Source organism: Pyrus communis, chromosome 10 (genome assembly GCF_041283825.1).
Source record: "Pyrus communis isolate YQ-2024b chromosome 10, ASM4128382v1, whole genome shotgun sequence".
NCBI lineage: Eukaryota > Viridiplantae > Streptophyta > Magnoliopsida > Rosales > Rosaceae > Pyrus > Pyrus communis.
Window position 1 is genome coordinate 24,910,566 of NC_142574.1, and position 21,210 is coordinate 24,931,775.

At 38.1% G+C, this 21,210-nt stretch overlaps 2 protein-coding genes across 6 annotated transcripts; both read right to left on the reverse strand.

Moving 5' to 3' along the window:
• Nucleotides 1-214: 214 nt before the first annotated feature.
• On the reverse strand, nucleotides 215-12,935 carry PIE1 (SNF2 domain-containing protein / helicase domain-containing protein). Of its 3 annotated transcripts, XM_068468499.2 has the most exons (20): nucleotides 12,652-12,935; nucleotides 11,124-11,204; nucleotides 10,858-10,965; nucleotides 10,644-10,724; nucleotides 10,445-10,533; nucleotides 10,190-10,326; nucleotides 10,021-10,091; nucleotides 9,142-9,277; nucleotides 8,349-8,687; nucleotides 8,192-8,265; nucleotides 7,975-8,109; nucleotides 7,504-7,542; nucleotides 7,156-7,224; nucleotides 6,973-7,035; nucleotides 3,825-6,888; nucleotides 3,283-3,347; nucleotides 3,145-3,212; nucleotides 1,925-2,708; nucleotides 1,162-1,739; nucleotides 215-1,027 (listed from the first exon to the last, which is right to left on the reverse strand). In XM_068468499.2, exons 1-20 carry the CDS (start codon nucleotides 12,709-12,711, stop codon nucleotides 586-588), a joined length of 6,483 nt encoding a protein of 2,160 aa, XP_068324600.2. In that variant the 5' UTR covers nucleotides 12,712-12,935; the 3' UTR covers nucleotides 215-585. The 3 variants fall into 3 exon arrangements, with proteins under 3 accessions (XP_068324600.2, XP_088534847.1, XP_068324601.2); XM_088678721.1 differs by lacking the exon at nucleotides 10,445-10,533 and having other exon boundaries at nucleotides 12,652-12,902; XM_068468500.2 differs by lacking the exons at nucleotides 8,349-8,687; nucleotides 9,142-9,277; nucleotides 10,021-10,091; ... (4 more) ...; nucleotides 11,124-11,204; nucleotides 12,652-12,935 and having other exon boundaries at nucleotides 8,185-8,265.
• Nucleotides 12,936-14,076: 1,141 nt separating this feature from the next.
• Nucleotides 14,077-20,890, reverse strand: LOC137728437 (G-type lectin S-receptor-like serine/threonine-protein kinase At1g67520). 3 transcript variants are annotated; one of them, XM_088677050.1, is made up of 11 exons: nucleotides 20,646-20,875; nucleotides 20,320-20,417; nucleotides 19,314-19,367; nucleotides 18,830-18,915; nucleotides 17,087-18,411; nucleotides 16,478-16,582; nucleotides 16,162-16,370; nucleotides 15,871-16,081; nucleotides 15,530-15,764; nucleotides 15,251-15,401; nucleotides 14,077-14,616 (listed from the first exon to the last, which is right to left on the reverse strand). In XM_088677050.1, the coding sequence occupies exons 5-11, from the start codon at nucleotides 18,333-18,335 to the stop codon at nucleotides 14,308-14,310; spliced, it is 2,469 nt and encodes an 822-aa protein (XP_088533176.1). In that variant the 5' UTR covers nucleotides 18,336-18,411; nucleotides 18,830-18,915; nucleotides 19,314-19,367; nucleotides 20,320-20,417; nucleotides 20,646-20,875; the 3' UTR covers nucleotides 14,077-14,307. The 3 variants fall into 3 exon arrangements, with proteins under 3 accessions (XP_088533176.1, XP_088533177.1, XP_088533178.1); XM_088677051.1 differs by lacking the exon at nucleotides 19,314-19,367 and having other exon boundaries at nucleotides 20,646-20,890; XM_088677052.1 differs by lacking the exons at nucleotides 15,251-15,401; nucleotides 18,830-18,915; nucleotides 19,314-19,367; nucleotides 20,320-20,417; nucleotides 20,646-20,875 and having other exon boundaries at nucleotides 14,432-14,616; nucleotides 17,087-18,439.
• Nucleotides 20,891-21,210: the final 320 nt, after the last annotated feature.

Here is a 21,210-nt window from a genome sequence, read left to right on the forward strand (position 1 = left end):
CCATCGACTACACTTGTTGATTGATTAGGAAGAAGAAATCGAGCTAAATATGGTCAGAAATATAATTAAGCCAAAAGAAAAGTCATTACACAGTTAAATTATCATGCTACACTCTAGGAATAAAACATATGATTTGATTATTTTTGTTACGTCTATTCACGTCTAATTCAACTCTTTGAACAGAGAGAGAGAGAGAGAGACAGACAGAGAGAGAGAGAGTAATTTCATTTGCTACTTCTAATGGAGTAAATATGCCCGTACAGACGTCTCAATAGAAGCCCTAAACAAATTCAAACATCTGCCAGTGAAAAGTTCTACTACAAAAATTGTGTCACAATTTGTTTCCTCTGATCCTGGCTTCCATTCTTCGAGCAGAATGATCGATTTCTGCGTATGACAGCAAGACGTGCCAAAACACTCCCTCTCCATCTCAAAAGGGTAAAAGTCCTAGCTCCCCAAATGTCATTTGCTTTATAGTCCACCGCGTCTGATGGGAGGGAGCAAAAAATCTCTAATCCCAAATCCGATGGCCGGTATCCATCAACGTCTTTCAATACCAAAACTTGTGGCTCCAGCTCTCAGAGCTTACCCAATGTCGGTATATTCTGGCAATTGTTCATCATCGAGGCCTCCAATCAAGCCAGGAACGTATTCATGTGGCAGAACTCCAAAGGTTTCCAATTCCAGCAAAGACTCATCAAGGCAAGAAAAGGAATTGCTTTCCAAATCATAAATTCCAGCATCCTCATCGATGGGGGTGTTCAGGTCAAACCTCGGATTTGGATTCAGGGGTGCAGCCATTGGGAAAGGTGGGAGTACCTGCTCAGAAACGAAGTTACGCATCTCACCATGCTCCACTGAACTTTTTCTGATCTTCGATTTGGAAGGTCTAACGGAATCAGAGAAGACAAGTTTGTGCTTTCCCGTGGTCGGTAACTTTGACATTGACCGAGACCTGATATCATTTGTTGGGAATACCGATGAGGCCCATCCCATGGCATCTTCATTACAAGTTCTTGTTGAGGTCCTGAAAAGAGACATGACACTTATTAGCAACCTCCCAAAACCCATAACTCCCCACACTTAAGTAATTTTGACATCAGATACACATTTATTTTGCATTCAGCAATCGTTTTGGAATCATGTTGCAAGAGACCTTACCTGAAACGGTTCTCAGCCAAATTTACATTGCTTGATTTCCTAAGATGATGATCTTCAGTAGCTTTATTTAGCGATGGAAAATGGTCAGAATCAGATATTGATAAATTTAAAACAGATGGCAATTCATCCATTGTGTCATCTTTTGCTCCCTGAAATTCCAGAGTTATATCCAACCGTTCTGATTCAATTGAAGAATCTTTCCCCAGGTTTGGACGAAAGACTGTGTCATTGTCACGCCTGCTGCTGGCATCATTAAGTGCAACTGGTACCAACTTGGTACCCTGTCTGTTGCTGGCATCATTCAGTGCAGCCGCTACCAACTTGGTACCGTGTCCGAAATTGGTCAATTTCATTCTTTCTGTACGTTCCATCATGGGAGTTTGAGACTTTTGGTTGGAAGGGCTGAAAATGCTTCCCCCAAAATATAAACCATTCTGGGAAGATGGGAGATTTTTTCGGCGGTCTTTGTGGGATGTCACCTTCCAGATAGCTGAAAGCAAGGCAGTGAAGTGTTTCTGAATGAGGAACTCTGTATTGGGCTGGTCGGCGGCAACGTTTAATAGCATTCGAATATTATCCTGGCACGTAAGAAAGATAATTAGATGATTACTGGTTTTTCCTTGCGCAATGCTTTAGTAAATGATAACCGTACCAATTTTAATGCACAATAGTTCACTAAGTCCAGTGATATAAGTGATTATGAGGTCGACAAAACATATGCAGTTCAGTATATATAAAAAAGTAAAATAAAAACCATTTGTACCTCTGTCACTTTTAGAAGAGCCTTTCCGGATCCTATATTGTTAACTTTTTCATAGTTAGGATTGTCTGGTGTAGACAAAACATATCTTTGGATGAGTTCCCTGAATCTCTCACAGCAATGGATGGGATGGCGATATCTTCCCCTATAAAACCCACCAGCGGTCATTCCATAAAGCACGTCACTAACCAAGCTCCAATGAGGACCATACTCATGTACAACAGCACATAACATAGCATCCTCCTGTGACAACCAAAAATCTGGTGATGGAATACAGTCTCTAGACCAAATGTTCCCCTTCTTTAGCTTCTCTGGTTTAATCAGTAGAATTCGCTTTACAGGCATGGAAGTGATAGAAATTTTCCCTCCCATTTTGCTTCTGCTAGCTGGCTTATGATCAAACTCAACCATACCCTCACATGGTTTTGACTCTGTAACTTCATCATGATCCATAGCAGTGAGGTTAGTATCAAGCTCCGTAGGACATATTTCAAGAGTAGACTTCTTGAGCTTCTTAGACTTCTTCTTTGAACTCTTCTCTTCGCCGACTGGTATGACTTCAGCCTTCTTACGTTTTCTCTGCACGCTTGAACGTGGTGATTCCGTATCTGAATAGGTAACCATCTCATGAGAGAGAGAGTCTTCATCTATGGACATAGGTTCGGCTTGTAGCTCCCCTTTCAAAGGTTTCAGTTCAGAAGCCAGAGACTGTTTCTTCAGAGATTTAAATTTGGCTTTCTTCGATTTCTTCTTAGTCTTTGGTTTAGGATCAATTGGCACCTCATTCCTGGAATATTATACAACTAATTAATTAGAGAAGCTTCAACTTAAAAAGAAAAAGGCTTCAATAGCTACATTCAGAGATTCCCAAATTTAATATGGTATTTCAGAGCCAAAGTGCTCTTATTTCTTCAGTTGACAGTTTGGATATTCGTAAAACTTGAATATCTTAATAGCTATTCTAGACACCAGTACAGATGCTTGTGTTGTGTGTATGCATGTGCAGGAGGGGATCTTGTAACATATACATATTGGGTGCCAGCTACAGGACTTTTTTCTGAGAAAGGGGGATGGGGGAGGGAGAGAGAAAAACATCAATTCATTTTTTCTCAACCTATTGCACCTGATACGATTCTTTTTACTATATCTGAATGAGTTGATGGGAAAAGAGAATTAATTTGAACCAACTACTATCAGGAAAAATGTTGAGTCCGTCAGCTTACTTCATAGAATCACCATTTTCCTCTGCTTCATCTTCCTTCAGTTTAGCTTCGTATTCCAGTTCCTCTAACTGAAAAAAGTTTGCACATTAATTATTACATAGACACTAAAATATGCAGCACAAAAACTATCCCACTGACCTGAATTTGAGCTAAAGCCTCAACCTGCTGCCGATATGCCTCAGTTGCAAAATCAGCATCCCATGCTAAGTACAAAATACACGAGTTTAGTCTAAAGTTGCAACACGCATACATGGCAATATAACATATTAATAGTTTGAATTTCTCAAACTACGTCAATGACCAGCATGTCCCAAATAATTGCAGAATTGATTTGCAGATACCAGATACCATATCATGACAATATGTGATACAGTTAAGGGACAAATTGAAAAACAAGAGCCATGTAGGCAAAAAGATGATGTCAGGTGGAAACAATTTTATTGTAAGAGACGGGGAAATCATTATAGCTTAAAGAAAATAAAAACTCTTTCATGTTCCAACTCAGTTTGATGTCTAACGCAAACTTAATTTGGCAAATCGAGGTAAGATGTGGAGTGAAGGTCACACGATTTTATCATGAAGTAACACACATGACAAGCCCATAGAGTTGGATATATTTAAGGTTACGATATGCCTCAAGGTAACTTAACAAACAATGCAAAGAATACAAGGGTACGTACTTTCATATACAAGAGGTTCCTCATCTTCATCAATCTCAGCTTCCATTTCCTCCTTGTATTTTTCAATGCGGTCCAGTTCCCATTCTGTCTCCTCAAACCTAGCCTGAGATTCCACTGCTTTCTTGTCTATAATTGGGTCCCACAATTCTAGAAACCGAATTGCATACCTATCTATCGGACGTAATTGATTGCCAAATGATGAGATTTCTTGTCCTGCAGCTGCAGCAGCCGCAGCCATCTGTTTGACATCAGCCATCATGTCCACATCATCTTCTCTAGAAGCAACAGTATGAGCTCTTCCTTCATTAGGATCACCCCCATTTTCTTTGCTTGAAGATGCCACGCATCCACCACGATCTGCAGGTTCATCAATCTTCACATCGTCCTCATTTACTAATTCATCATCTTCCAATCTCACAATGGCTTCTTCTGTAAATTCTTGGTTGTCCACAGCTTCTTCCTGCTCAACTTTCTTTAATGCCATGTAATCTGCTTCATCTTCTGCATGCTTTAGAGCAGCTTCAAGATCAGCATTAGACAGAGAAACCTCAGTTGCGTTGTGATTTTTCTCCTTTTGCATATTCTTCACGGGAAGTGCCCTAAGACCAGAGAAAAGCTCCACAGGGTCAAGCTTTTTGAAGAATTCAGTGTTGTAGCCCCCACTCTGTATAACTAGATCATCAAGTGCACGCTTCTGATTTGCCTTCTTCAGGATATTTTCTTCAATGGTACTCTGACTGATCAACCGATAAATATTTACTTCACGTGTCTGTCCAATACGGTGGCATCGATCTTGAGCTTGTTGGTCCATAGCAGGATTCCAGTCACTATCATAAAAGATAACAGTGTCTGCCCCAACTAGGTTAATACCCACACCCCCACTACGGGTTGACAATATGAAAAGAAAAATTTTTGGATTCGTGTTAAACCGCTGCATTAAAGTCTGCCTCTCCTCTGGCGGAGTGGATCCATCTAAACGCATATATGTATAACCATACAGATTGATGAAAGCCTCCAAGGTATCAAGCATCTTGGTCATCTGAGTGAATATTAGTGCTCTGTGACCTTCTGACTTTAGTTTTCTAAGTAAAACTGCAAGCTCTTGCAATTTACCACAGTCAAATTGTATAAGTCGCCTGTCAGGAAAATATACTTGCCTTCGAACAATTGCAGGTCTGAACGGTGATAAAAGTGGTGACAAGTATTCAGAGCATTTCTGCTTATAAGCTGGATGCAGAAACACAGAACTTACAGACTTATTGCACCAGAATACAGGTGGTGGCGCTCGTGCGGCGGGGATTGCAAACAAGAAGCTTTCAACCAGGTCAATCGTTTCCTGGAAGCGCTCCACTGGTGAAAGGACTATATCAGCAAGCTTTGAGGAGTGCATGTAGGATATAGGATTAGCCTTGTGACGATGAATATCAAAAACAGGATGTCTTACTGTAACAAGCTCCCTTAGGCTTGTTGAGTATATGGGTTTCCTGTCGCACCTCAAGGAATTCCACCATGCAATAGCTGCAGCATGTTCCTTTGCTTGTCTTAGTCTCTCCTCCATAATTGCCTTATGAATGTCTTCAAAAATATTGGTACCATGCAACTTCTTGCGATGTTTAAGTCCACCAATATCTTCAAGATTAATCAGTTCTACACGCTCCTTGATTGAATTTGATGGCGTAGCAAGAGCTTTAACTTCATCACTCTCCCAAGAATTCATTGTAAAATCTAAATGAGTAAGTAAAAACCCTAAACCCTTAAGGTCTACTGCAGAAAAGGGTCCAGGTAAAAGAATTGAACATACTGAAGAACTCAATTGTGTGTAAATACCCCCCATATCATAGGAACTGACAATTGGACGACCTTCAAATAAGTCGGGATGATTGCATACTTTACGAAGTTGCATTATAATACTTATCATTCCAAAAAAATTTGCACTTGCAAGAGTTGCTTGTGTTTCGGAGCTAGCAATGAAGTCTTCATACAAGTTACGCTGCCTCTTGGAGAGTCTACAGTATATGACATGCTCATGTTTCATAGGAAGCTGCTTCTCCACATCTCGTTTTAAACGACGGAGAATGAAAGGACGAAGAACATTATGCAGACGATCAAGAACTTCTTTATTTACTCTTTCTTGCCCCTCAACCATCCCTGATATTGGATTAGAGAACCAATCCTTGAATTCCTGATGAGACTGAAACACATGGGGCATCAAGAAATGCATTAGAGACCAAAGTTCCATGAGATCATTTTGTAGAGGAGTACCAGTTAACAAAATGCGCCGTTTGGAATTGAAGTTCAAAAGAGTCTGCCACCTCTGAGACTTCCAATTTTTAATCAGATGGGCTTCATCTAAAATCAAGTACTTCCACTTCTTACGCTTGAAAACTTTTGAATCTTGAATAACCAGTCTGTATGTTGTTATGCATATATGAAATGAGTTTGGTTTCAACCAGCCTTGCCTTTTCAACTTGCGCTCTTTAGCACTTCCAAAGTAAGTTAGGATTTTGAAAGCTGGACACCATTTAAGAAACTCAGTCTCCCAATTAAGCATTACACTAGTTGGGACCACAATAAGATGAGGACCCCATATTCCCTTTTCACATGCTAGGTGTGCAAGCAAAGCAATTGTCATGATTGTCTTCCCAAGCCCCATCTCGTCGGCTAGAATCCCATTCAGTCTTTTCTCATACATCGTTACAAGCCAATCCAAGCCAATATGCTGATACTCACGTAGAGGGAACTTAAGAAGAAAGGGGAACTTTGTGCGGACATTGGTTGTGGAGAAGGTGTTTCCAGTTGGCTGTGCAGATCTAGCGGCAGCAGCTGCATCCTCAAGTCTGTTTTCACTGTCTTTTCCCCCTTCTGAAATCTTAGTTATACTTTCACTGTGTTCTTCAGTAGGAGAATCAAGAGCTGGCTGGTGTTCACCAGAGTCAACATCTTCATCCATATAATCATCTTGCTTTGGTTCAACATCTTCAAGAGATGAAGAATCCACAAAATCCTCTGATAAAGCAGAGCCATATTCAGATTCACCATCTGCAACTTCATCACTGTTTAAATCCTGAAAACAGGTTGATAATAGAACAAAAATCATATATGATGTGAATCACTCAACCTACAAGCAGAAGTATACAATAAAGCATACCTTTTTATACCTTGCAAGCAGTTCCTGTAAAGGAACTTCACTCTCCTTCTGCAGTAAGGCAATCTGAAAGATGGCAAAAAACCATTCAAACAATCAACAACTTAGGCCAAACCATTTAGTGTTTCTACCAATATGCCTAAAGTATAAGGGTACACATGAAAGGTACATAGACTAGCTCCTCACCTCATCCATGCGGTCATTGGTATCTGCTTTTTCCAGTTCCTCCTCCTCTGATAAGGTTGTCTCATCATCCTGGGCATCAAATTCAGATCAATAAAACAAAGGCTATTGGCAACAAAATTCAACCACTTCGAAACCTATTTCCAACTACTGAACTAACACAGATTAACACAATTACGCTATATTAATAATCAACCAGAATATACCTAGAGGTTGCAAAAAACTCAAGTTTATAAAAACAGTATAAAAAGGCATCTACGATGGTTGAGTGGGCAAGTAACAAACAATAGCTACTTAAATCAGGAAAAAGACCAGGACTTTAAATTAGTGAGAACATAAAGTAATTCCCACCTGTTCTTCTCCAGCAGCAAGAATGAAGTCACCATCTTCCTACATAATTTAGAAAGAAGAGTGAGCAATAACCCTCTAATTTTTTTTTTTTATTTATTTATTTTTTTTTGCAGGAAGAAAAAAAATTTAAAGATATTTTAAATGAAAGGATGGGAACTAAATCTGAATTTGGAGAATCTGAAAGTTGGAACATATAAATTCAAGGTATATGTATATATAGATAATAAATACATACATATACACACACAAATAGCTTTATATTAACACATATTTATCCACAATTTAATCTAACAAGTCTGAAATAAAATAATTGGTTTTAAAAACTACCATGCTAGGACAAACCAGAGCTAAACGAGTTCACCAGACATCAAGGTAGATAAACACCATGATGCAAAAGCAATGTTGCTGAACATATGCTATCATTGTAAAAGGAAGAAGAGCAAAATGAAAACCTAAAATTAGCACTCTCACATGTTCATCATTAAAATCATATCGCATCTGTCCTTTGGCAGGCTGTACAGGCGCTTCTGAATGATTTTTATCTTCATTTGTCTCAATCTCTGATAAATGGCTTTCTGAAACGGGCAAACCGCCGTTACTTTGCACCTGTAAATAGAAAACAGCTATCATGCCAACCATTCATAAACTGCACAATTCAGCATCACAACCACAAACACATACAACTTACACAACGACGACCAGTGACAACATCTGAGTTGATTTTTTCGGTTATATCGGACACAAAAAGATCGCTTTTTTCACCTGCAGTATAATTGAACACTCACCTCTTCAGACATGATCATAAGTTTCACTTGATAACAAAATACATTAACTGCTACACCTACCAGGTTCCTCCCCCACGGAGGTTATTTCGGCGGCATCTTCAACCTTTTCTGAACACATACCCTTCTCTTCTCCAACTGAAGTCATTTTTGTGCCATCTTCATCCTGTTTAACACGCTCTTCCTCCACCGAAGTCATTTCTTTGCCACCTTCATCCTTCCCTGGAGACATGTCATCCTTTTTCCCCAACGAGATCAGTTCTGCACCATCCCCATTCTTACCGGGAGACATCCCATGCTCTTCCTCTACTGAGGTCATTTCTGCTCCATCGTCTCCTGATATCATTTCTGTAGCATCTTCCCCCTTTTCTGTACTACTTTCTGGGCTTACCGAAAGTCCATCTGTCAGATAAGATTTATAAAAATGCCATTAATTCAAAGGAGCTCATTTAGCATACAAGAGACAGGGGTATAGATCCCATCAATGATATACCAAATCCACTATATATTGAGCACAACTCTGTGACTCTAACACACGACACGAATAAAATTCATAGTGCTAGAGAAGAAAAACTACTGGAAAAGCCATCCCAACTGGCTCATAGCTCTTCCAGGACCAAAATATTTGGCTAATTGGAGAGGAATCTGAACAATGTGGAAATAATTACACTTAGATACATGCCTAAAGCAGGTATGAAGAAAAGCATAACCTGCATCTTCCAACTGCGAATTTTTGAAACCTAGCTATCATCTTGTAGAAAATTATGCTAAAAGTTCCAGACCCATATTTAGAACATACAAACTGCCCCTCATAATTAAATAAAGTATAGTTGAGCAAAAAGTTATAACCATTCACCTTTCTCCGTAGGATATTGTTTGAGTAGCTCCCCAAGTGGAAGATCTACTTCATTCTGTAAAGCAGCCAACTCTTCCTTCCTTTCTTGTTCAGTAAAAAGAGCCTCGTCTTCCTCAATAGTGTTCTCATCATCCTCCTAAAACAGCATCATCATGCAGGAAAACATCTGTTAAGAATAGAAATTATACATAAAGAGCAGTATCAAAACGTCCTTCAAATCCACTAGGGGTAAGAGTCTAACTCTCCAAATGCAAAGCAGTTTTTGCAAACATGGTAATGTAGACAACAAATTTTTCCAGTAGACATACAGGCAATATAACACTTTACAGATAGACACATACTCCAAATCGCATGTTTAGAGTATAAAACTCACAATAACAGAACCTGAGGCTTCATATAAAAGTTGTAAATACAGAAAACTAAGTATTGGAGTCAGAACTCTATTCCAAAATTCAATGGAAGTTTTTTTCCATGTGGTTATCCAGGCTTCATTTGATATTACAGAACTTCCCCGGGCAGCAAACAGTTGCACTGTTAGCAGACAAATTGGTCAGTTCAACTATAGACTTTATCTATCCATTACCTTATACTCGTGGTCAACTACATTACCAACTACGCTTCTTTCACCTTTGCCTGACATCCCTGATCCAAGGGCGGCATTGACTTAGATGAAAATACTATAAAGTATTGGAGAATGTTGACTGACGTACTTTTCCTTAACATCATCAAGTATCATGGAAAGAATTATTGTAATCCACTGCATATGCACATAGTTCCTTGCATAATTGGCCTTACTATCATGTAAATGCATACCCATCAAATTGAGTTAAAAAGAAATATCATATATTTACAGAATAGGAAAGGAAAGGAAAGACTCACAGTTCTATCTTCAGACTGTACGTCATAATCATCATCATCAACGTCAATGTCTGCTCTTTCTGTGTCAGGTTCTGTTTAAAACGTGTGAGAGTATTTTAGTTCAAGATAAAAGTAAAATAACTTTCTAGGTAAGAGAAGAACGTCAATGAAATAACAACCTTCAACTTACCGGCATTCAATTCGGTTGATTTGTTAGTATCATTTTTGTCCATCTCTTTGAATTGGATACTTGGTTGACCTTGGGTAGGATATTGCTGAACAGGCTTGTAGCTGTCCCCAAGATTTTCTGCCAACATTGTTGAGTACCTGGAAATTCCATGCAGAAGTGTCATTCAATTTACCAGGACAATAGCAAGAAATCAAATGCAGCGCACAGAAAACAACAACTAAGATCATATCAATTAACCATGAAAAAAAATTTCACCTCTCAGTTTGACCTAGAAGGAACTCAAGCTGCTTATCGAGTGCCTTTTTCTTTTTCTCATCAAGTTCCATCTGATGCTTGTAAAGCACCTAGAATACAATATTAGGCATATACAGTCAGGGCCCTATCTATAAGGACAATAAACTAGTGAAAATAATTTTTTTTGTTAAAGTTGGTGACTTAGCAAAGATAAGCTTACCAGCTTTTCTATTTTCAGCCAGAATTTCTTCACATCCTTCGATATATTGAGTGCAATCTTCTTTAGCCGTTGCTCTTCCTCCTAAATTAAAATTCATAATGTTGCAAGGAAAATAAACGCTTGAGCAATTATATTAACCAATTTTGTGTAACATGAGAACTGAGATAAACTTGTATGCATAATGCATTGCACTTCAGTTAGATAAAAACAGAACCTTCAATTTCCTTTCTCCCCTTGTAGCCTGATCTAGCATGCCCTTGCTGGCTCTTAAAGCAACTTTCTTTGCCTGAGCTAATTTCCATTTTCTCTCTGACTCGAAATCCTGCTAATAACAAGTTTCATAAGCAAGGAATACCAAAAGCATTTATCTCATATTCTCAACTTAATTGAGAAGATTTCACACTTTCCAACATAATACTTGTTCTAAAGATAATAAAGCACAATCATACCAAAATTTAAAGGCGCATATCTATAAATTACCTTTGAAAGCCATATCATCTCTTCCAAAACATGATCCCAGTGAGCTTTTGGCCGACGAGGCTCACTTGCAGTTTCAAGGGCCTATCACAGTCAAGTTAGTATAAACGAGTCAAGGATTAACAGAAGGATTGCAGCAATACATTCAAATTACTGACTGCTTTCAATATGTGGAATGTTTATCATCACCAAGGAACATGAAGACAGAAGACCATTACATGTAGGTGCATGTTATGCATGTAAAACAAAATACTTGGATTTTAACAAAATTTTGTCAGCTCTAATATTTTTATTGAAACTTGAACACAAAATTCACAACCTTATATTCAAGATCCCTTGTTGCAACAATTCAACACAAGAAGCATTCTTTTAATCTCAAGTCCTAATAACAAACCCAATTATCACACTTTGTAGTAGTAATAATACTTCAATATATTCCCATTGAAGAACGGAACCATAACGCAAAAATGAAGACTTTGTCCTAGCACTACTTATCCCCTGGAAAATTCTTTCAGTTTGCTGCAATATTAGTCTGAAATTTTTCCAGAACAACAATCATAAGCATTGTAATGCACAATGATCACTGTAAGGGTTTCCTCTCAATGTCAAAACATCCAACAACCCAAAATTCTCGAATTGGTGTGGCACATTCTACACTAGGGAAATGTATCTTTTGCAGAACTAACGCCAACAAAAATTATTTCTTCTCATCTCTACACTTCTTATGAGTCATAAAAAGTTTATTTTATTTTAAACAAGGGTTATGTCATAACTTTTCAAGGCCAAATCCATTAAAGAAAGTGCTTTCTACTTCAATTTATTCATCCACTGTAACTTTTCACTCCATGGACTTCCATAATCTCAAAATTGCAAGACAAAATGAGAGTTCATAAAATAGTGGGGGTTCGGGCCACCTCCACTCTAGGTGCACACACTTTTATATATCACTGAGACATGATTGCATAAGAACAAAATGCACATATCGAAAAATTCTCGAACGTCAGCAGCATTTTTGCATACGTTCAGCTCATTGGTTCCTGAGATAGCATCCTGAACGTTGTTTACTCAAAACGAAATAAACAAAACAAAAGCTCAAACTTCCTCCGGCCATGCTTTTAGCCTCGACCCAAGCATACACTCAACTAACACATCTCCAAAAAATAATTCTCCTAAGATATACCCACGCCAGCAAAATTCTCACGAAATACAAGTTTCGTGTTAAAATCTCCATAATTTACCAGAAAAGTGAATAATTTATGAATTAAAATTACTCAAAACTACAATTTCAAGCCAGACACTGCTACAAAAAACGAGAAAAGAAAAGGAAAAAAATATATATATTTCTAACCAAAAAATTCACAAGTTTCAAACTTCAACAACGCTAAGCCACAGTAGGATTACAAAACTACAAAAAAAAAAAAAAAAAAAAAAAAGCATAAAAACAAAACAAAAAACTACCATTTATTCATTCCTAGCTCAATAAAAATTAAAATCTCGCAAAAATGCAGACGTATAATATCGGAAAGCTAACCTTTTGGCGCTTAGGTCTGGGTTCATGATCAAGCTTGGACCTTGGACCTTTGGAAGCCATGGCTTCGGGTCGTCGGATCCAGAAAACCAGTGGATCTGGACCGTACGATCAACGCCAGTGTGCTCTCCTTCTCCGATTGCTCTCTCCTCTTCCTTCCGGTATCTCTCTCTCTCTCTCTCTCTCTCTCTCTCGCTCTTTTCCCTTCTTTCTGTGTTTTGTGTTTTGTTTATCTGTGTGGAAGCTGCTTCTTTCTTTTCTGAGAGGACACCCCACCAGCCTCTGATGCTTGTTACGGCGCTGCGTTTTGGGTTTTTCTTTTTTTACGGAGTTGGATTCTGCTTTGCACTTTCTTGTTATAGTTAGGTTATGGGCCAAATTAAATAGCTACAACGGCCCAACATGTTTCTTAGAAGAGCTCCAACACCTGTATAAAATCTCATTTTTTAATTGGAAAATAATATTTCCAATCCAAAAATGTCATCACAGTCCTTTTTTTCTTATAAAAACATAAGTGAAAAAAATATAGACAAAGAAGTTTATGATGACTTTCTAGAATGTCGATAACAACACTCTTTTCTGTTTTGTGATAATGGGCAAAAAATTGGGTCAACAACAGTATTACATATTGTTTACTTCGAATTGTTTTATTATGGCCTAAAATACATAATAAAATCCTCAGTGTTTAAAATGTGAGACTTTTATGAAAAGTTAGAAGAATTATAGAACAACATGATTGTACGGGAAAATTGGTCAAAATAAATTAAAACATAGAAAAATTAATTATGGAATACAAGCTTAAGAAGAAATAGACGAAATACTTTAAGAGAGATGCATAGAAAGAGAAAATATTTTAAAGAGAGAGGCAAATACCTAGAGTACAAAACCTTAATCACACACACACACACACACATATATATATATATGAACCCCAAAGGAAAACAAATTCTGGTCCAGTTCCATGATTGTAACTCTAGCCCTAGGCCGCCAAATAAACTGCATCTATCTTTTGAATCTCTCAGTATTCAACGTTCTCCTCATTAGTATTTTTCCAACCAGGAAAACCCTAGTTGTCTTCAATAGCACACCTTCTGTCTTATCAACTACCACAACCTATTGCTCCTCCTCTGTGAGGGCCAATCGTTTCGAAAAGCTAGATACCATGTCCTCCATTGAAAACCAAACCAAACTAAATAGCCTTTTGCCCAAATTCCACACAAGCGCCGCCGCAACTCGCACCTCCCTAAAAACCATACAGCGAAACTATCCACACCAGAGAACTTGTTACCAAGAAACCCTTTCTGCCGTCGTCGGAATAGAAATAGGAATTGTCGCCGAGCGACTGTTTTAATATTCTCTCCTAGGAAACCCTAGAGCCAATGAATACTAGTAGTTACGGACCGAATACTAATTTTTTCTAATAAAAAATTCTAAATCCACTCCAACATTGTTAGTCTTGAGACGTTTGTACATTGTATATTGCCATTAATTGCATATAAAACTTCTAAATTGCATACAATATATATAAAAGATTTATTACTGTATATGGTATCGTACTTTTAAGAAGGCTACCCATAAAATTACAGTTGCGTTTTCTTGCCATCCAAAAACAAGCTTTGTTGCAGTATTGGTAAGGCACAACAGATACAATCAATACCTTCAACGTCCAACGAATTCGGAAATGGACAACCCGTTTATATCCAGTGGTGGTCCCCTTCTATCTATATCCGCATTACCCACATTTCTCTCTGCGTAATAAAATGCTGGTTTTTTTGGTTCAGGTAACTGCATGCTTTCGTTTGTTAACATGAATATCAGCTCTGACATGGTTGGCCGATCAGCTGCTTTTTCCTCCACACACAGTAGACCTACTTGGACGCATCTTAAAACTTGATGACTAATACATGTTTCAACTAGTGTTGGATCCATTACGTCTTTCCCTCGATCTTCTTTCCATAACTCCCAGGCCTGGAGAAAAAAATTAAAATCATTGAATATATATCACACCTTAAAAAATGAAAAAATAACTTACATAAAGATTTCCGCACACTATTTTTCCCCTATTGCAGACCCCTGTTTTGTTTACTTTTTGTCCCTTCATTTTCTTTTGATTTGTTCAATCTGATGTTGAGAGTTGAAATGTGAGGAAGAGTTATCCAACATCGGTGAGGGACAAGATTTGCTATATGCTTATATGGTATTGGGCTACTTTCCATATTACCAATTGGTTTTATGGTAGAACCTTAATTTCATCATGGTATCAAAGCAGATTGTCCCTCGTGTGAAAGCCCAAGGGCCACATCTACTCACGCGTCACTCACTTGTTATCCACGTGTAGACTTGAAAAAAGGCTACACGTGCAGGGGCATGTTGAGAGTTGAAATGTGATGAGGAAGAGTTATCCCACATCAGTGAGGGACAAGATTTGTTATGTGCTTATGTGGTCTTGGGCAACTCTCCGTATTGCCAATTGGTTTTATGATGGAACCTCAATTTCATCATCTGAAGGCTAGAAATAAATAAGGGTGTGACGGGAAGAAAAGGGGTGTGCAGAAAAAAAAAAAAAAAAAAAAAATTCACTCCAGTGATTTGTTTGGCATACATGTCCTACTAAGTTGAGCACACGATCTTCGTTGCAGAAGCTGTTGTTTTTCCTACCACTGATAATTTCAAGCATTAACACTCCATAGCTGTAGACATCAGATTTTACAGAAAAGTGTCCTCCCATGACATATTCTGGAGGCATATAACCACTTTACCAAATGAGAAAAGAAAAACTTAATTACATTATCTGTATATACGTACATTAATGCATGCTTCTCAACCAAAAGAAAAACAAGTGATGATACGAATGTATTCATACATGTTATTGTTTACTTACTGTGTCCCGACAATTCTCATCGTATTTGCTTGAAGCTCCTGAGTGAAAATCCTTGCCATACCAAAATCTGCAATTTTGGGGTTCATATTTTTGTCAAGTAGTATGTTACCCGCTTTCAAATCTCTATGAATCACTTTTGTTCTCGAGTATTTGTGCAAGTAAAGCATTCCTTGAGTGATTCCTTCAATTATATTGAAACGGCTTTTCCAATCTAGTTGCCGACGTCTGATGGAATCTGTCCAAGATAGGATTAAAGTTAAGGGAGGATGCTATGAACTCCCTATGAAACTGCATAAATGAAATGAAGATCTAATATTAAACTCGCTAGTGTAATTCCCAACCAAATAAAAAGTAGTCCAAGCTTTTGTTTGGCATGTACTCGTATATTAACATCCTCTCGTCTTCGTGAATACAAAATCCAAACAGTCGAACAAGGTTGGTGTGTTGGAGTTCATAGATGAGTATCAATTCATTCTTAAACTCCTCTGTGCCTTGGCCTGAACGTCTTGAAAGCCTCTTCACAGCTACTTCTTGTCCCGTCGTCAATTTTCCCTAAATTCATAATCCATAAACATGTCTCAGTAATTCCAAATACAAATATGATACTTTCTTAAGATTATTTAAAGCCTTACCCAATAAACAGGTCCAAAGCCCCCTTGTCCAAGCTTGTTTTCTTCAGAGAAGTTTCTTGTGGCTTCCAAGACCGATCCATAGGTAAATACGCTTAAATTAGGGTATCTCATGTTTTCCTGATCATTTTGATTCCCAACAACATGACCTATAGGTCTCTTCGATTCCATGAAGTTAAGCAATTTTCTTAGAATCGTTGTCCAGTTCTTCCCTAATTGGATTAGCATGCGAGTTAAATTTTCAAATTAGGGACAACAATTGTGAAAGAAGTGAAATTATGTACATCTAACAAGTTTACAGAAAGTTTAAAATGTTTACCTGCTGAAACCATATATATTCTTCTCAGGCGAAAGCCCAAGAAGCAGAACCCCATTACTAGTAATGCAGCGGCAATAGAAATGCCAATCCAGAACCATTTGTGTGCTGCATATAGTGATAGTATCAATTAATTTGTTATATATACGGGAAAGAACTGATAAAGAATATATACTTTAATATTGGCATATTGACCTGTTATGTAATATAATAACTATGATACAATCAAAATTGCTCGTGACTATATATATTCAGCATAAAAACTTAAAAAACACTTTTACCATCCATAAGCGCTTTATGGAGAAACACTTAACATGTGCTTCTATAGGAAAAGAACTTTTCAAGAAAGCACTCGAATTGTCTAGCTACTTAACTAACTAAATTCATGATGAATATATATTTGCGTTTGTATCGTTCAATATAACCCAAATTCATTTTTTGGATATTCATCTTTTTGATACACATAAAGCTCATTTGATTTCTAGTTAGTTGATTTTTGTTATTTGTGTGCAGATTAATTGTCACATAATTCTGTGAAGTACTTGTAGGAGATATGACATGTAGTCCAAGTTCAATATTTAGTAAGATTAGTACATAGCTAGCTAGGCTTACCAATCTTTCCCGCAGGTGGTGAATCCGGTGATTGTGGTAGTTGCGTTGCTGACGGCAAAACAAAACTAGTATTTGCAGTAAAGTCTTCAATGAATCCACAGTCCACGCTCCAAAATCGGCATCCTGCACCAGCAGTCGGATTACCAGATGGAAAGTCGAATCCAAGGCAGTCACAATCTTGCCAACAAGTAACCTTACAATCCTCACTACCACTACCAATCCAGTTGGGGGGTCTTGAAGTACTAGAGTTGATTACCTTGAAGTAACCTTTTTTCAGCTGAAAATCATCACCAGCTTCCCCAATACAACCACTTGGCCTGTCCCTCCTCACGCACCCTCCGATGACATTATAGCCATCACAGTTCTGCGCTTCTATGATGGCAACTGATGCGCCAAACTCAAAAAGTGCCCCCCTGGTGAATAGCACCCATTCTGGCTCAGGATCACTAGGATCATTTAGACTAGTATAAGTGAGGTAGTCTTCATCTTGATTTGAAACAATGCTAAAATTGTACCTTTGCTTGGACACATCAGGGAAAATAAATTCAAATCTCCCATCTGCAATAAATTCAAATCTCCCATCTGCAAACACCCCGCTAGTCCAATACAGAACATCATTTCGCTTTATATTCAGTTGGTGTCCATTGGTGTCCCAAAAAAGGCTGTAATTCCCTGGTGGCATGGGGTTGTTCTTAGATCCCCATGATGAAAGAGACCAATAGAAGCCATTTCTACGATCAACACCCAATTTCATGCCCGGTAAAAATGTGTCCAATGGATAATCAAAACTTTGCCACCAAATGCGGATCGTTGATCCGCTGGCGGAGTTCACTTCTTGTAGTACAAAATTGCCGGAATCCAAAAGGGTAGCCACAACACTAATACTAGTGTCATTAATATATGGAGCGGCTGAAAGGACAACAGGATCTCCATCTTGGCGGGTAATTTTCAACACGTTATTGAAGTCCAACGTAAGAAGTGGGGATGAAGTGGATGAAAAACGTGTGTCTCGGTTGGCAATCCATGCCCTGTTTACTTTACTTTTAACACGCAGGATAGCAAGAAGAATGTTATTGGAACCACCAAGTTCAACGAACTTCATAGTGAACGATCCAGATGCCGAAAGTAGGGAGCCTGTGGAGTTGAGAGTGTCCCCTGGTTTCAGTGTGTCTATTGCATCATGACAAGTCCACAAGGATGCAAAACAAACCGAGATAATTGCGTACTTGATCACTGAACGTGCAGCCATGAATAGTGACCACAAGGCTACTTTAATTTGTTTGGATGATCTTGAAAAGTTGTAATGCGCTCGCACTCATCCGCTTCTTAGAAAGAAATGGATAGTTTCCGTGCAATGTTCCTTGTTTGATTGTGCAATACTAATGTTATATATCCAATATAGATGATGATGTCAAAGATGGCAACCTGACAATGAAATTGAATCACATTTCCAATTCAATTAGTATTTTGTTGCAATGTGCCACTTTTTTATTGGTATTTTGACGTCTGAAAATTCCTCACAAAATATTATACGAAGGTCAAGAAAATGCAACTTTTATTTATGAAAAAGTGGATGATTATATGCGGCACGCGTTGTGCCGAATTGTAACAAGGCCTGTAACTGTAATGTTTTAAGATATGTGTATTTGGGTTGGTAATCCAGCCATCAAGTGTGCAGCTTTTCTGAAACCGAAACTGAACTTCCTGTTTGCAGACCGTTAATTAATAACTCTAGTAATATGCAGATTTACCTGGTTTGAGTTGTCCCTGCCGTCTTGCAGCATGATGAGTACATAAGTCCAAATCTGATGGCATGAATTAAGTTGCGGCTGCAGCAATCAATGAAAAATGTGAAAGACAAAGACAATCGAAGCGGGCCGGAAAGAAGAAGCTCATCGTTTTGACATGTAGATTAAAAATATGAAGTTTTACTAATAATTCTCAAGCTGGAACCTGTATCTTCTTAAAAAAAAAATATTGGTGACAAATAATCTCCGAGGAAAAATTGGATACTAGATAACATCGATCCAAATTGAAAAATGATGTAGGAGTAGAAACCGAGGAAAATACATCTCGGCTAACTTGAAGGTGAGGAATATACTGTTCAGCTCACAGAAGGGCTGAGAGAAACGGATGAAGAAAGGGGTTGGAGGGAATTAATATGGATGATTTTTTGGCATTACTATTCTGCAAAATCAGCTTGTATATATGCAGTTTACTCAAATACCGAGGAAAACCGAGAGCCAGCTGGGACGAGGCCAAGTTGCAGGATTTTTGTCGCCTAACAAGAACAAATAGAATAAAGCAGCGTTAATGGAAGTGTGTCAATCTCTATGTTCTGCTTGTTTTATAGTTACATTGTTAACTGCCCTTGTCTTGCATTGAGCAACAAACAACTATAGCTTTAACCATATTAATATGTTAATGAGTAATAATTCAATAAAAATATAAAGGCTACAATTCGTTTGATGGTAGAAGTACATGGTGAATTCTAAGAACGACTAATTACAAGAGGTGCCATATAGGTACATATTCTTCAGTAGCCAATTCCTTGATCTGGAGATAATTTGCACAAAACACAAATAATTATAAACCTTAATACGGCCACCACACATCACACCAATGGAACTAGAAGTCCCAACGCAGAATTGCCACAAAGATGATAGACACAACATACTTAGTACCGGAATTCGCACATAAAGCCATTGCAAACAGCGAGGCCGCATAAGTACTAAGGTGAACTTAGATGAAATGTGGTGTTTAAATAGAAGAACTCTAATTAGTCAAAGGCTACGCTGGAAAAGGGCCATCTACTGGTAACTATAAATCAAGATTAATGCCCATAAATCGTCAATTACAAGAGCATTCAGTTTCCATGTCATCCAGGTATAGAAGATATTGAATCGCATTACCATGTCAATTAAAATTTTATTGCAATGTGCCACCTATAGGGCATAATTCCATCCGTTTTCGGTTCAAAAATTTGCACGTTACCTTTTGAATGGTATTTTGACGTCCGACAAATAATCTTTATATGGTAGTTTTCGAAAGTCAAGGACTATCAACATTTTCCCCCTTCTAGTGCCGAATTGCAACAAGGCTTGTTATTGAAACTTCTCCGGATATGTGTATTTGGGTGGGCAATGCATCAAGTGCAGCTTTTTATGAAACCGATTGAATTTCCCTTTTAGATAAATTTGTATTTATACATAGCTTGAGTAACCGAGATTCACCTGGTTTGAGTGTGTCCCGGCCTGCTTTCAGCATAATTACACAGGTCCAAAGCTTCAGGCATGAAAATTGAGCAGCAGAATTAAGTTGAGACTTGAGGCTGCAGCTAGCCATGATAAATGTGAAACACAAAGAAAATCAAAACGTCAAGGAGAAACTTATCCATTTGACACGTAAATTAAATGTCTGGAATTTTACCCATCAAATTGTGAAGGTGTGCAAATAAAGAAAGAGGTGCACATATGGAGAAAAAACGTGTGCGGATATTGTTTGGCCACTAAAAGAATGGAAAAAAATAAATTGAGCTATTTAGAAACTGAGGAAATACCTTTCGCTTAACCTGAAACTGCAATGAGCTCACTGATACGGCTGAAAGAAAAAGAAGAGAAGGGTTGGAGGAAACCAATTCGAGTGGTTGAAACTTGTAAGTTGATTACGTGCGATTGGGTAGGCAGTGACCAGACCAATGATTTATAAACTCCAAAACCGAGGAGATTAATCCAAGAGCCGGCTGGGGAGGACGACAATGGCAATGAGCAGTCAACTACTCTTGGTCTTGGGTACCACGACCCCAGTGAAGAGAGTAAAGCAGCAGCGATGGAAGTGTGTCAATCTTTATGTTCTGCTTGTTTGTATCTACATTGTTAATTGCCCTTGTCTTCAAATGAGCAACAAGTAACTAGCTTTAGCCGTATTTATATTCCATTAAGTAATTCGTTGAGTTTTTGGGAAATATTGTTACCTTTTTATACATCGATAGTAGGAGAGTGGTGAATTAAATTTGAGACTTCGGGTACAAAAGAAAACATTATCACCCTAATATATCTTTATATCATTGACAAGATACGACATAATAATTACCTTTTTATACATCGATAGTAGGAGAGTGGTGA